The sequence below is a fragment of the Lipophrys pholis genome (assembly GCF_963383615.2).
Source record: "Lipophrys pholis genome assembly, chromosome: 14".
Lineage (NCBI taxonomy): Eukaryota > Metazoa > Chordata > Actinopteri > Blenniiformes > Blenniidae > Lipophrys > Lipophrys pholis.
This window is the reverse complement of record NC_137633.1, coordinates 25,207,428-25,223,573: the sequence shown is the minus strand read 5'-3', so window position 1 is coordinate 25,223,573 and position 16,146 is coordinate 25,207,428. Positions and strand designations below refer to the sequence as shown.

The 16,146-nt window shown below is 45.5% G+C and overlaps 1 protein-coding gene across 1 annotated transcript in view; it reads left to right on the top strand.

Annotated features, from left to right (window-relative positions):
- LOC308119737 (contactin-associated protein-like 5) overlaps nucleotides 1-16,146 on the top strand; it is a gene marked incomplete at its 3' end in the record, with an annotated part of 169,874 nt that overhangs the window by 36,107 nt on the left and 117,621 nt on the right. Inside the window, exons 2-3 of the mRNA XM_080479887.1 lie at nucleotides 9,013-9,123; nucleotides 13,129-13,322. Coding sequence (XP_080336013.1) covers nucleotides 9,039-9,123; nucleotides 13,129-13,322 — 279 coding nt within the window. The 5' untranslated portion in view covers nucleotides 9,013-9,038. The remainder of the gene's footprint in view (nucleotides 1-9,012; nucleotides 9,124-13,128; nucleotides 13,323-16,146) is intronic.

Below are 16,146 nucleotides of genomic sequence, written 5' to 3'. Positions count from 1 at the left end.
TCAACTAAACCTTTTCAAATTAAAAATGTGGGGTGTTAAGGAAGGATATGTTGCATACCTGCAATGAATGACTCTGCTGGTGGCTTGGTGTGGTAATCTTCACTCCACGGATTATAATCCAGAGAGATTTTTCAGCTTCAAGTTGGACACTTTCTGACTCTCAAAATCTGTTGTCCCAAGCAGTCCGCTGATCCTACCGGGTAACGGGGATTCCTCTCGCTACAAAATCCCCTGAAATACCGAATAATAGTAGTTTGGACGCATCTTTTTATACCCCTGATTTACAACCATGGTAACATATACAGTGAACTTCACAGGCTTGGTGTCCACTTTTCATCAATCTTCCATGATTGGTTCCAGGACTTTGAACCTTACCTAATATTTTTACATTGGTGTTCTTGACTCCTAACAGGCATCACTGCCGGGAGACGTCCGTATTTTGTAAGCGTCATTACAACCATTTAACCTTTAGCACATTTCACAACTTTTTCCAGTAATACTTCTACAATTTGTATGGTAAAAACACCTTTCCCAAGCATTTTAATAATTACCTCATTACCAACTTCTGTTTTATTATCCTTTATCACACTTTTACCTCTCATAGCCAAACACAAATCATTCAAACACATTCTTAACACGCACACACACATTTATAGCTGCTGCATTAAAAACTGACTGCACTCTGCTGCTTTGTTACTTAAAATCTAGTAAAACAATTCCCTCTTCCTTCTCCCCCAAAGGCCTTCCTATTGGGCCTTCCAAACTCTGAGTTGTGCCCAGCTGCCCTGGGCCTCCTCAGATCCCAGCTCCTGTAAAAGCCTCTTTCTGTGGAGCGATGGAAATCCTGGTCTGACCTTTTCTGACAAGCAGTACGTAGCTGCAGTGTGCAGCCGTGTTTAGCAGTATGCAACTGCAGTGTGCAGCAGTATGTGGCTGCAGTGTTTAGCAGTATGCGGCTGCAGTGTGTAGCAGTGTTTAGCAGTATGTGGCTGCAGTGTTTAGCAGTATGCAGCTGCAGTGTGCAGCAGTATGTGGCTGCAGTGTGTAGCAGTGTTTAGCAGTATGTGGCTGCAGTGTTTAGCAGTATGCGGCTGCAGTGTGTAGCAGTGTTTAGCAGTATGTGGCTGCAGTGTTTAGCAGTATGCGGCTGCAGTGTGTAGCAGTGTTTAGCAGTATGTGGCTGCAGTGTTTAGCAGTATGCGGCTGCAGTGTGTAGCAGTGTTTAGCAGTATGCGGCTGCAGTGTGCAGCAGTATGCGGCTGCAGTGTGCAGCAGTATGCGGCTGCAGTGTGCAGCACTATGCGGCTGCAGTGTGCAGCAGTATGTGGCTGCAGTGTTTAGCAGTATGCGGCTGCAGTGTTTAGCAGTATGTGGATTAGTATGCGGCTGCAGTGTGGAGCAGTATGCGGCTGCAGTGTGCATCAGTGTTTAGCAGTATGCGGCTGCAGTGTGGAGCAGTGTTTAGCAGAATGTAGCTGCAGTGTGCAGCAGAATGCGGCCGCAGTGTGCAGCCGTATGCAGCACCACACCACTTGGAAGTCTTCGCGGTGCTTCTTTCCCGTCTCCTGATACTTGATGTATTTATGGCTGGGAGAGTTTTCACACTCAGTTGTGTGTTTGTGTTGTCGCATGCAGATGCCCGTCTGGGCTGGCATGAATATGGGATTTAAGCCTTGCAGCTTTGCATAGAGAGAGTGCCATAACACAATCACATTCATGGCTGTGGAGGATTTTCAATTATCCCACAGGCCAAGTAGGCGGCGAGCAGCAGCCAAATCACCCTGCATCCATAAGTCTCTGTGATTGACAGCGCAGCGCTTGGCTCACCACCAAGCCCCGGCGAGGGGGCTGTAAACAACAACAGGGTTTATAAGATGCACACTTTGCACATGGAGAAATGGTTCTAGTGCCAGCAGAGCCTGACAGTTATGACTCCACGTGTCAATTTAAGAACATGTCTTGTGCCATAAAAATGTTATTGGTTTGTTTTCCCTCTTCCAGGACATCAAGGTCTCGTTTGTTGGATGTGGGGGTGTAAAGTGTAAATGGAATGGAGAGCAAAAGCAATTCACTGAAGCTTTTAAGAGTTTGCAGAGGTGAAAGATATGACATGAGGCATATAGAGCTGTTGTAAATACGACTGATTGAAGGATCACAGCAGTTCTCTGTCACGTTACTCAGTAAAGATCTACCGACTCCCTCATTCATTCTAGATGTAATGTTTGAAGGATCAAGGAAACCATGCTATTTTGTCTCTTTACCCACCTATTCCACAGAGACATCATGAGGAAAATCTCAAGCTAAAATCACTCAAGCGTTTCCTCTTCCTGGTAAAAACCTCTTTGGCAGCAGCCGCAGATTCAAGCCTTCTCAAAGTCCCCAGAAGCTTCTCGTTCCTGGATGAAGCCCATTTATCTTCTGTCTGTAGATTGTGGTGAAGTGGCACTGTCAGGTTTCTCCATCGATGCCTGGACATTCAGCACTGCACTCACACTTCAGGCCTGCTTGAGGGAAAGGACTTTACATGGGGGGGGGGGGGGGGGGGGGGGGGCAAGACCTTTGAAATCATAAGGAAAAGATCCTTTTAATGATTTTGAAGCTCTTTAATGGTATGGAGTATTCATATATGCAAAAGTTTGTTGATAGTCTAGCAAGCGTGGGGAAATCCTCCACACAGGGCGGAGTGTGTCAACCTGTTAATGTGTGTAACATCACCTTGAGATGCTCTGCTGATTGAACCAGGACCAAAGAGGAAGTGATGCAACAAAAGTAAAGAGAGGAGCAGAAATATTATCTGCAGGGTTCAAGTAAATAATGTGTAGCTCCACACGGGACTCAGCGAGAAAACTCAACTGAACCAAAATATAACAATAACCTGGGTTAGAGAGCAGTACTATATTTTCCTCTAGCAGTAGTCCAAAAGTAAAAAAAAAAAAACACATAAAACATTTTATTAAAGTGTATGAGGATGTCTGTTCTATTTGTATCTGACTGTACATTCAGACGAGCTTCCTGTTGGTCACCTTTTCTAAATAATAATGCATAGATGTTATATAGTGCTTTTCTGGACACTCAAAGATGCTTTACATCATTCATTCATTCATTCCCTCCATACTGGGTGGTGGTGAACTACATCTGTAACCACAGCTGCTCTGGAACAGACTGACGGAGGAGAGGCTGCTAATCTGCACCATCAGCCCCTCCGACCACTCACTACATTCACCCAGACAGTTCGGGGTGCAGTGTCTTGCCCAAGAACACTTCGGCATGTGGGCTGGCAGAGATGGGAATTGAACCTGTAACCTTCTGATTGACGACCCCCAGCTAGCTCAGTTGGTAAAGCATGAGACTCTCAATCTCAAGGTAGAGGGTTCATGTCCCACGCCGGGCGCCACCTTCCTGTGGGCTCACCACCTACAGGAAAGTTTCTTAATGGGTCAATGTGATCTGGGTGACGGTGCTCAGACTGACACCCCCACCACCCGGACACGGATAAGATGGAGAAGATGGATGGATGGATGGATGGATGGATGGATGGATGGACCTTCCGATTGGGAGACGACCGCTCTACTGGCTGAGCCATGCCACTCATATCAGTTAAATGTTCCACTGCTGCTATTCTAACTATTCTGATTGGACAATTGTATTGGATTACATGCTGTTAAACTGACACTGGTTCACTGTGATGAATTGAAAATGTCAAAAGTTCCAGAGGGTAGGGTTGGATTTACATCTCATTGTGAAAGGTCTGGCGACCCGGGGGTCACGGACTCCTGATGTGATGGACAGAAGCTGACAGGCAGAGTGAGAGTTGTCCTTTTCGGGGTTTGAAATGTGGCCGGGAGCTCTGAGTCACTGCAGCGCCGATCAGATGCCAGTTGTCACGCTTCCTGATGAACATCTGCATTGACAAAGAGGCTGAGCCATAATTTAGGCTTGAATAAAACAGATTGAACCACTTCAGTGACACTACAAATCAGCACAGAAAAAATGTGCTGGTGAGCGATGCGCTGAAATGGAGGAGGATGTCCAGGAAGAGTCATGGGCAGCACAGCGACCAATCAGAGAGCTGCTTCTTATCTGCTGCCAGGTGTTCAATGTCTCCACTCTCTTTCTGTTTCTGTGAAATGATTTCTAATTACAAGGCGAGGTCTTGTGGAATGATTCATGACCAGATACAAGCACATAATTCATGCTTTAATAGAATTTCCTTTCCTTTGTCAGACTTGCTCTCGCCATTATATTGTGACTGAATTAATCCCACAGCCACACAGTGCGCCAGTACGAACATGGAGCTGAACCCAACGGTTAAAGATGTGGAGTTCTGGGATGGAGACACATGAATCAGCTGCAGTCCTTCATTCAAAAAGCAACACCTGGCCGACACAGCTGCTGCACAATTCTATTCAATACGACTTGATTTATCTCGCACCACATACAACACAGTCATGTATAGCTGCTTCTCACAGACTGACACCCAACAGATCCAAACAAGCAACTCTACACTTCCAGCACAAACTGTCCAAGAGCAATTGGAACTTTGATTAAACTTGTCATGGATTTACTTGATTTCACAGAAACAAGAAAGAAAAAAAAAAGCTTGAACTTTCAATGGGAAGAGAATGAAGACGCTGACTGTACTTCACTCACAGATTAAATGGATTCAATGTGTTAAGTTAACCTAAAAGCAGGAAACCAACTAAGAAAAGGTAAATAGCAGCTTTAATTACATAGAACAAATGGCTCAGAACATCTTGTTCACACTCAGTTCTGCAGACAGGTTTACCGTTCCTCCAGGTCCAGACCAGACCAGGAAGAGGAAACCTTCCCTACGTCCCTCTGGTCACCTCTGTCCTCTGTGGCTGATCTCCTTAAGTCGGCTTCAGATCTCTGCTCGTGTTGTAAAAGGAAGACGTGCAGAAGGAATGGCAGAAGAGCCGGACTGGAGAGATCAGTTTACCTCATTCAAAGTCAAAAAATGTCTGGAAAGTAAAACATACGTGTGTGTGTGTGTGTGTGTGTGTGTGTGTGTGTGTGTGTGTGTGTGTGTGTGTGTGTGTGTGTGTGTGTGTGTGTGTGTGTGTGTGTGTGTGTGTGTGTGTGTGTGTGTGTGTGTGTGTGTGTGTGTGTGTGTGTGTGTGTGTGTGTGTGTGTGTGTGTGTGCGGAACAAGAGAAGCTCCACTTTTAAAATCCTTCCAGTGGAAGTTAAAACCGCTGTGAGCTGGAGAGCAGCGCAGCAGGAAGCTGCTGCTAATCTCAGGAGATGTCTAATCTCACTGCTGGATTACACACACACACACACACACACACACACACACACACACACACACACACACACACACACACACACACACACACACACACACACACACACACACACACACACACACACACACACACTCTTCTGGCCTGTGTTCAGGGTCACTACTCTTAATGGACTGTTGCAGAGAAATACGAGGAGTAAAAAAAAAAGGCAGACATGTTTTCTTTCTTCTGTTCTCTCCTCTTTTTTCTTCACATCAGATTTTAAACCAACGACTCCTCAGGAGTGAGCTCCTTCCCCCGTTGTACATCGATCCAATTTGTTTTAAGATACTCCGAACACACACACACACACACACACACACACACACACACACACACACACACACACACACACACACACACACACACACACACACACACACACACACACACACACACACACACACACACATATTAACAAATACTATGAAAACAGCACAGGATTATTTCACCACTGCAGTGATTTCTAAAAGTTTCCTCTGAGTTGGAACGGCTGTTAAACAAAATTCAAACATCATCAACAAAGAAAATCAATCAGTCCATCAGTCACAGTGTATGACATTAAGAACCCAAGAAGCACCTCTCTATCAGACCACACTTTATTTATAGACTACAGTTACAGTTACAGATAACAAGGAACAACAAATATATGCTGAATGAAATAGAACGATGTAACCAAACAGCTCTGAGTAATACTCTGATGTAATACTCATGTTGGAGACAATTGAGAGGACACATTTTCTTTGTCAAATTGGTACACTCATGCGGATTGATAACAAATGATATATGAAGAATTCTTGTTTTTGCAGTTTAATTGATCATGACTGTGGTCAGGCCTCAGGAGGAGGTGCAGCTGTGAGTGTGGGAGGAGGAAGGCGTGACAGCTTCTCTACTGCAGGCAGGCAAACTAGCATTTATGAGCATTTCTGTTTTGTAGACATCAACCACAGAGAATCATTTGTTTTGAATAAATTGTGCATCTTCATTTGAAACCTGGAAAATCTCTCTGCCACTGCTTTTTATACTGTGAGTCGGAAATGTCCTCCTCAAATCCTCCTCTTACTATTTAGATTTTTTGAAACGAATGAATAGGCTGAACAACTCAGTTCAAAGTGGTTTAAAACTCAAGTACACTGCTCATAGTTTGGTGTCCTCTCGTTGAGGAACTTGTTTAGGTTTGAATAGAAAACATTTCCAGAGGAGAAGGAGGACTGAAGCCTTCAGAGCTTTTCAGTTTCCTCTGAATCTTCTTTGAACACATGAAGAACATCAAGAACATCTGGAACATCAAGTGATTCCTGTGGTTCTGATCGGACTGGAGGAGAAGTGATTCCAGTTTTTCTCACACTGAACAAAAAACAGCCACAGTCTGATGATGCTTTAATCGTCTTCTGATGTTTTCTGCTGAAACTTCGTCTCCCAGCAGCTAAATGTGTAAACGTCTGCTCCGAGAACTGCTTGTTTGTGAAGGTTTCATCCAGAGAGGAGAAACAGGGAAGAGGAAGAGGAGGAGGAAGAGGAGGAGGAAGAGGAAAAAGAGGAGGAACAGGAGGAGAAAGAGGAGGAACAGGAGGAGGAAGACGAGAAAGAGAAGGAACAGGAGGACGAGGAGGACGAGGAGTGACAGGAGGAGAAAGAGGGGGAACAGGAGGAGGAAGAGGAGAAAGAGAAGGAACAGGAGGAGGAGGAAAAAGAGGAAGGACAGGAGGAGGAAGAGGAGGAGGAGGAAGAAGAGAAAGAGGAGGAACAGGAGGAGGAGGATAACGAGGAGGGACAGGAGGAGGAAGAGAAGGGACAGGACGAGGAAGAGGAGAAAGAGAAGGAACAGGAGGAGGAGGAAAAATGGGAAGGACAGGAGGAGGAAGAGGAGGAGGAGGAAGAGGAGAAAGAGGAGGGACAGGAGGAGGAGGATAAAGAGGAGGGACAGGAGGAGGAAGAGGAGAAAGAGAAGGGACAGGACGAGGAAGAGGAGAAAGAGAAGGAACAGGAGGAGGAGGAAAAATGGGAAGGACAGGAGGAGGAAGAGGAGAAAGATGAAGAACAGGAGGAGGAGGAAAAAGAGGAGGGACAGGGAAGGAAGAGGATAAACAGGAGGGACAGGAGGAGGAAGAGGATGGACAGGAGGAGGTGGATGAAAAGGAAGTGGGGGAGGGAGAAGAGGAGGAGGAGGAGGAAGGTGTGAGGGTCCTGTCAGGCAGGGTTTATTTAAAGCGAGTCCCTCCTGCCCGGAGCTTCGGTTCCTCTGCGAAGCCTTTTGGATGAAGTTACATGAACATTCGATGCTGAGAGGAGAATTATGGTCCCAACAACTCAGTGAGCCTTTGGGCTCCACTTCCACTTCTCTTTGTTCTTTCTCTCTCTTTGCTGGATTTGCAGTTCGCAGGTCTTCTTTTCTTTCTGCAAGTGAAAGTTTTGCAGCAGAAAGCTTTGAAAGTGCAGCTCCTGTGATGTCCTGTGACGGCTGCCAGTGATGAGAATGCCTTCAAGTTCCCCACGGGGATCAAAACAGGAAGTGTCCCACTTCCTTCCCCGTCTGACTGCAGCTCCACTCTGACTTTTGACTCATTTGCAGTAATCAGGCTCATGAGCGGCAAAGCTTTGTGAACGGCAGCCTTCAGCCCACACCGCCTCTCCGTCTCCATCAGTCTGACTGTTTTGAAAATAATTTGGTGTGAAACCAAAGTGCTGGTGGGAGGAGATGCTTCCAGAACCGTCAGGAACCCGGTGCAGGTGGTGCCCTCGGGCTCAGATCAGCTCATTTTTGCAACATGACACCGAATTCTGATCTCGCTGTTAGAGACACAGGAATGTTTCACCCAACTCGCGTTCATGTGTTTTCATGGGCGAGCGGCGCCGGTGTCAGACCGGCTGGCAGCAGTCGTCGGTGAAAAGAAAACATCTTCGCGAAACGTCAGCTTGGAGTCGCTCGGCGCCGTCGGAGATGTGATCAACGGGAGATGTACTCCGTGCAGGGCGCCGTGCGGCCTGTGGTCACTTTTTAGTGATCGCTGCTGTGAACATCAAATAAGAGATAATTGAACTACGGTCTGATGAAGCAGTTTTTCAATATGTGTTTTTTTTTTCTATCTAAAACTACAATGAGATATCGTCCTTGTTCGGACGGTGTGAGGCCGGGAGGAGGTCGGGTGGAGGCCGGGAGGAGGCGGGGTGGAGGCCGGGAGGAGGAGGGGTGACGCTACGAGAAGAAGAGAGCGTTCATGCCACAACGCTTCCCGTTACTTTACATCCTCTTTACATTTTCATTTCAGAAACGTTTTGCGTCCATTCAGCAACATTTTGAGAACTATGTCCATTTCCACGGAAACGGCAGAAACGCTGAAAACTGTCGCTCCACTAGTTGGCGCTGTTGTAATGAAATCACACACACATGCAGTGCGTGGAGTGAATGTTTGACAGTGAAACAGCCTAAATTGATATTTCATTGGTACGAGTAGAAAAACAAGACGGTGTGTGGATTCCAGGTTTCTCTCCTCTCCTCCTACCCTCCCCTCCCCTCCCCTCCCCTCCCCTTCTGACTAATGGACAGGACAGAAAACATAAGCTCTCTGCTGGAGCAACATGACATGAACGTTATAATGAGCCCCGTGACCTTTCCTCACATCTGACGTTCCCATGTACTGTCTTCATGTATGTTCTCTTTGTAAAGTCCACCGCCTGTTCAACACTGTCGTTCTCCTCTTCCACAGATAACTGCAACAGTCCTCTGGTCTCCATGTTGCCACAGTCATCCTTCCAGAGTTCTTCACAGCCCTCCGCCAGCTACGCCGCTCACAATGCCAAACTGAACAGGAGAGACGGTGAGTGGACTCGTCTTCACCAGACGCTGTGGTTCTGTCTTCTGGTGAATCGGCAGCTTTTTAATTCCTGAAGCCTGAAAACCATGAAGCCTGTAGCTCTGTCCATGGTGCTGAACACAGTGTTTACCACTGTGTGTGTGTGTGTGTGTGTGTGTGTGTGTGTGTGTGTGTGTGTGTGTGTGTGTGTGTGTGTGTGTGTGTGTGTGTGTGTGTGTGTGTGTGTGTGTGTGTGTGTTGATTTGTGGTTCTATGCTGAGAATAGAGAATGTCTGTTATCAATCAATATTATTGATGAAGCACATTTAAGACACCACAGTGGACCAAAATGCAGTGCAAATGAATAAATAGGAATGAAAAAATCAACCGACCTGAGAGTCTGAACCAACCGACCTGAGAGTCTAAACCAACCGACCTGAGAGTCTGAATCAACCGACCTGAGAGTCTGAATCAACCGACCTGAGAGTCTGAACCAACCAACCTGAGAGTCTGAACCAACTGACCTGAGAGTCTGTATCAACCGACCTGAGAGTCTGAATCAACCAACCTGAGAGTCTGAATCAACTGACCTGAGAGTCTGAATCAACCGACCTGAGAGTCTGAACCAACTGACCTGAGAGTCTGAATCAACCGACCTGAGAGTCTGAATCAACCAACCTGAGAGTCTGAATCAACTGACCTGAGAGTCTGAATCAACCGACCTGAGAGTCTGAACCAACTGACCTGAGAGTCTGAATCAACCGACCTGAGAGTCTGAATCAACTGACCTGAGAGGGCCATTGGGGTATCAGCCTGAATGAGCTCAGAGAGGGGGAATGTGACTGTTCACAGATTTTAAAGCGAATAGAGGAATGTTAAAATGGATCCTCAAACGTCCAGGCAGTCGGTGCACAGATGTTAAAAATGGGGGGATGAGTTCTTGTTCAAGTTTGTCCAGTTGAAAGACGAGCAGCCATGTTCTGAACCTTCTGGAGGACCAGTGCAAGCTGCACTGACCCCCACATGTAGCGCATGTGTCAGTGACAGTTGTCCAGCCATTTCAAGGTGATGTCTTGAAAATGGATATTTTATTTAGGTGAGCTTTCTCAGGTGAAAGTAACTGGACTTAACAACGGCTCTGATCTTCATGTCCAGTTTTAGGTCTGGATCCATAGAGGGACGCAGAGGGCACAGAGTCTGTTGAAGAGCAAGTGAAAAGTCTGCCATGAGTCAACTTTCAAACATCCATTTTCAAAGCAAGAAATGATTTAAGTGTTATTAAAAGAGAGACGAGAAGCAAGAGAGAACGACATGCACAGTTAGGTTCAGGGCTGATCCAAAGCAATTCATCAGTGCTGCTGTCATTTACAACGTGAACAGCATCAGACCTTCAAATCACATTTGTAAGACCGACACTGAGCAAAAACTCCCGTTAAATACTAAAACCAGATCACTTCTGAAGCCATTTGACTTCACCGCTTCAGTGGCCTCATTGTTCGTCACCTTGATATGATGGAAAACACTCAAACTCCACCGGGAGCATTCAGTGTCCCTCTGGACAAAATGTAAGACGAGGAATTGAACCCTGTCTTGAGATTTGAAACCTTGGCTCTGTCAGCTGCTTCAGTGGAGCTTTGTGTCTCAGTGCTTGTGTCTGATCAGCTCCTGTAGTCCTGTGCTCCTCCCTCACATTGATTAGCTCCGCCTCCGACAGTCCGACAGTTCCGTCTTCCCTTTGTGTCTTTGGGCCACTGGTATTTCACTGTGAGTCAGACTTGTTTTAAGCCTGTGTTGGTCCATTAGCCGGTTCTGGATGGTTGTTGGTGTGTGACGTTGTGTTTACCTGTGTGCGTCTGGATGGTTGTTGGTGTGTGACGTTGTATGATGTTGTGTTTACCTGTGTGTGTCTGGATGGTTGTTGCCGTGGGAAGTTGTGTTCACCTGTGTGCGTCTGGATGGTTGTTGCTGTGTGACGTTGTGTTTACCTGTGTGTGTCTGGATGGTTGTTGCCGTGTGACGTTGTGTTTACCTGTGTGTGTCTGGATGGTTGTTGCCGTGTGACGTTGTGTTTACCTGTGTGTGTCTGGATGGCTGTTGCTGTGTGACATTGTGTGACGTTGTGTTTACCTGTGTGTGTCTGGATGGTTGTTGCTGTGTGACGTTGTGTGACGTTGTGTGACGTTGTGTTTACCTGTGTGTGTCTGGATGGTTGTTGGTGTGTGACGTTGTACGACGTTGTGTTTACCTGTGTGTGTCTGGATGGTTGTTGCCGTGGGAAGTTGTGTTCACCTGTGTGCGTCTGGATGGTTGTTGCTGTGTGACGTTGTGTTTACCTGTGTGTGTCTGGATGGTTGTTGCCGTGTGACGTTGTGTTTACCTGTGTGTGTCTGGATGGTTGTTGCCGTGTGACGTTGTGTTTACCTGTGTGTGTCTGGATGGTTGTTGCCGTGTGACGTTGTGTTTACCTGTGTGTGTCTGGATGGCTGTTGCTGTGTGACATTGTGTGACGTTGTGTTTACCTGTGTGTGTCTGGATGGTTGTTGCTGTGTGACGTTGTGTGACGTTGTGTTTACCTGTGTGTGTCTGGATTGTTGTTGCTGTTTGACGTTGTGTGACGTTGTGTTTACCTGTGTGTGTCTGGATGGCTGTTGCTGTTTGACGTTGTGTTTACCTGTGTGTGTCTGGATGGCTGTTGCCGTGTGACGTTGTGTTTACCTGTGTGTGTCTGGATGGCTGTTGCTGTTTGACGTTGTGTTTACCTGTGTGTGTCTGGATTGTTGTTGCTGTGTGACGTTGTGTGACGTTGTGTTTACCTCTGTGTGTCTGGATTGTTGTTGCCGTGTGACGTTGTGTCTACCTGTGTGTGTCTGGATGGTTGTTGCTGTTTGACGTTGTGTGACGTTGTGTTTACCTGTGTGTGTCTGGATGGCTGTTGCCGTGTGACGTTGTGTTTACCTGTGTGTGTCTGGATGGCTGTTGCTGTTTGACGTTGTGTTTACCTGTGTGTGTCTGGATGGCTGTTGCTGTGTGACGTTGTGTTTACCTGTGTGTGTCTGGATGGCTGTTGCTGTGTGACGTTGTGTTTACCTGTGTGTGTCTGGATGGCTGTTGCTGTTTGACGTTGTGTTTACCTGTGTGTGTCTGGATGGCTGTTGCTGTGTGACGTTGTGTTTACCTGTGTGTGTCTGGATGGCTGTTGCTGTGTGACGTTGTGTTTACCTGTGTGTGTCTGGATGGCTGTTGCTGTGTGACGTTGTGTTTACCTCTGTGCGTCTGGATGGTTGTTGCTGTGCGTCTGGATGGTTGTTGCTGTGACACACGTACCAAGTGAGCACCAGCTTGATTTTGTCTTCTCCTCACTGCCGGTCCTGTTCTCTCTCTGCAGGCTCTTACTGAGAGGCCCCTTAATGTTTCTCTCTGCTCTGCGTTATTTGGACTCATCTTTATTCATTGTATTTTTAAAGCCATTTTTAAATATTTTCACTCTCTGACTTTCAACCCAGCATGAGACATTGATCTGATTTTATTTTGGTTTTACTCTTTTAATTGGATTTTAGTGTTTGTATGGTTTTCGTGGTGTTTGATAGTTTCGACTCCTATTTCGTTTTACATCCTAGGTTGAATTTGCATTCCTCACGCACAGCAGTTTGTTTTCCACCACGGTTGTGTACTAAATCAATAAATATGGACTTCAGGAAGCTGATTGGCTCGTATTGTCATGCATGAGCTTCCTCTATCCTGTGAATGTGACTGAAACAAACATCATGTCAGTGAAAAAGCATTTCACTTTGTATTTCTCTTGGATGGATTAAACAAACACATGCGACATGGATGCTGCTGGTTTGAGATCAGTTTATCTATTGAGCAGGTTTTTAAAGATTCGGCCCTGGAGAATAAAACGTGTGATTGACTTCAGTGAAATAATGCTGCTTTCAGCAGAGAAAACAGTGATATGATATTTATTGACGCAGCTGCAGCCGAGTCAGCGACTTCAACTTATCTTCTCCTGTGTTTTCTCTGATCCTGCAGGAGCAGGGGGCTGGTCGCCCATGGTGACCGACCCAGAGCCCTGGCTCCAGGTGGACCTCGGGGACCGGATGGAGGTGACGGCCGTGGCCACACAGGGGCGCTATGACAGCTCGGACTGGGTCAGCACATACATGCTGCTTTACAGTGACACGGGTCAGGCCTGGAAGCAGCTCAGACAGGACGACGGTGTCGGGGTGAGTCCTCCTACCTTCATCTCTTGGGACTCTGACTTCTCCTCATTTTGAATCGGATTTTAAAGAGACGACGTTCAGTACTGACAAAAAACAAACAAAAAGCAGTTGGATCTTCTGAAGATTCACTGAGGATATGAGGACAAACAGCCCAGATTATTTGTTTCCCCATTAATTTGAACCTTTTTAAACATTCATAGGATGAAAAGTATTTGTTTCACTGTCTCACTGGCCTCGTCGAAACATGCAGCAATGACACGTCTCTCCCTGTTTTAACTGAACAAAGAAGCTAAGAGAAGATTCGCAAAAATGTGTATTCAACTCGTAAATTACCTCCTAATCCCGCAAACAAACTGCGATTTACAGCCGTCCCAGATGACCGACAGCGATCGTGGTAGAATGGGCTTGACTCTGAATGGGTGATCCTACGACGCACCATGAGGCGGTTCAAGGACGGCCGTTTCATAGTCTTATGACCAAAAACGTTCAGATTCAGACGCTCTCTGATATTTGTGATGATAGCGATTGCTGCGGAGAACTATTTGGTCCGTTACATGACCCGGTGAGAGTTACTGCGAACCTAAAGTGTGGCTTCCTACCGATTGGTCGGCTCGGGAAGAAAAGGTTCCCTCTGAGCACTGAGAGAAATAAAGTGCTTTGAAAACAACTGGGCACTTCTTTTTTAGAGAATATTTAACGGACAAATCGACAGCATGATGTTTACAAGCTTTCAGGAGGTATAATATAAAAACTTTCTTCAGACATCATTCAAAACATTTTCAAGTACAATGAGTGACAAATTCTGAGTTCTACTATTCAAATGGTTTTCTTCAACTCAAACATTCAAACTCTGCAAGGCGACGACACAGAAAAGAAAAGAAAAGAAAAGAAAGAAGGACGTGTAATACTTGTGCAGTTACTTATAGTTGTGCAGTTACATATTGTGCAGTTATATATACTTATGCAGCTACATATAGTTGTACAGTTACATATACTTGTGCAGTTACATATTGTTGCGCAGTCTCATACTATACAGTTACATATTGTTGTACAGTTACATATTGTACAGTTACATATAGTTGTGGAGTTACATATTGTACAGTTAAATATAGTTGTACAGTTATATTTTGTACAGTTACATATTGTTGTACAGTTACATATATTTGTACAGTTACATATGGTTGTATAATTACATATAGTTGTCAGTTACATATTGCTGTCCAGTTACATACAGCCGTAGTTACATACAATTGTCCAGTCACATACAGTCGTAAAGTTACGTACAGTTGTACAGTTCCATACAGTTGTACAGTTACATACAATTGTACAGTTACATACAATTGTACAGTTCCATACAGTTGTACAGTTACATATTGTTGTATAGTTACATACAGTCATACAGTTACATGCAGTTGTATAGTTAAATACAGTTGTGCAGTTACATATTGTTGTAGTTACATATAGTTGTGCAGTTACATCCAGTTGTACAGTTACATATTGTTGTACTGTTACATATAGTTGCATAGTTACATATAGTCGTACAGTTACATATTGTTGTAGTTACATATAGTTGTACAGTTACATAGAGCCATACAGTTACAGTACATATTGTTGTTCAGTTATATATAGTTGTACAGTAACATACAGTCATACAGTTGCATTCAGTCGTACAGCTACATATTGTTGTAGTTACATATAGTTGTACAATTGCATATTTTTTAGTTACATTTAGGTTTACAGTTACATACAGTTGTATAGTTAAATACAGTTGAACGGTTACATATTGTTGTACAGTTACATATAGTTGTGCAGTTAAATATTGTTGTACAGTTACATATAGTTGTCAGTTAAATATTGTTGTAGTTAGATATTGTCGTACAGTTCCATACAGTTGCACAGTTCCATACAGTCGTACGGTTCCATACAGTCATACGGTTCCACACAGTCATACGGTTCCACACAGTCGTACAGTTCCATACAGTCGTACAGTTCCATACAGTTGTGCCTTCACATGGATTCACGGTGTTGAATCTTGTGTTTCCATGGCGCCGTCTGCACACAGCAGGCCTCATGTCTCGCTCGCGGTGATTAGATTGGTGCTGCAGGTGCAGCGAGACGTGAAGCCATACAATTGTTGAAACGCGCGGATGGGAAGAGTCACAGACGGAGGTCTGCCCACTGGACATGGGACGTGGAGAAGAAACAGAAATCCTCGCTGGCGTTCTCTTGGTTTTGGTTTTGGCGTCTGCTGGATTTGGGTTGAAGGTTGATCCTCGGGTCGGTCCAGGCGCTCTTCCAATCCCCACGTCTTTATGAAGAGACGTTTTCAATCAGGCCTCCTCTTTCCTCTCTGCACAGACTTTAGTTGACTTTGGGAGGCGCTGCAGTCGGGTTGAACCTGGTTGGGGACTGCAGTGGATTATGTGAAGCTTTGAAATTCCCTTTAAATGTGCGGTGGAATGTTCCATTGGGCTCAGTGCTCTAACAGGACAGATTGAGCTGCTTCCTGAGGAGCAGGCCTCTGGGGTCTGCTTGTTTCGTCCTTTAATTACCAACTTTTTACATCAATTCAATTCAGTTTGACCTCATGACCACGGCTGCAGGGGTACAATGTAAATTAATGGTAATATGGAGGGACTGAACTCGTATGCCTCCTGACAGGTATAGGGACCGTCCTCAGGAGGACGCCGGTTCTCCCCAACCAGCTGTTTCTGTCCGATCATTCACACCAGCCGTTTTAGAAGCGCGAAAACAGGTTTTTTTTAACATGGGTCCCAGAGTGGAGAAATTCTAAAACCCCGGCATGTGCTGTTCACACCCCGAGGTG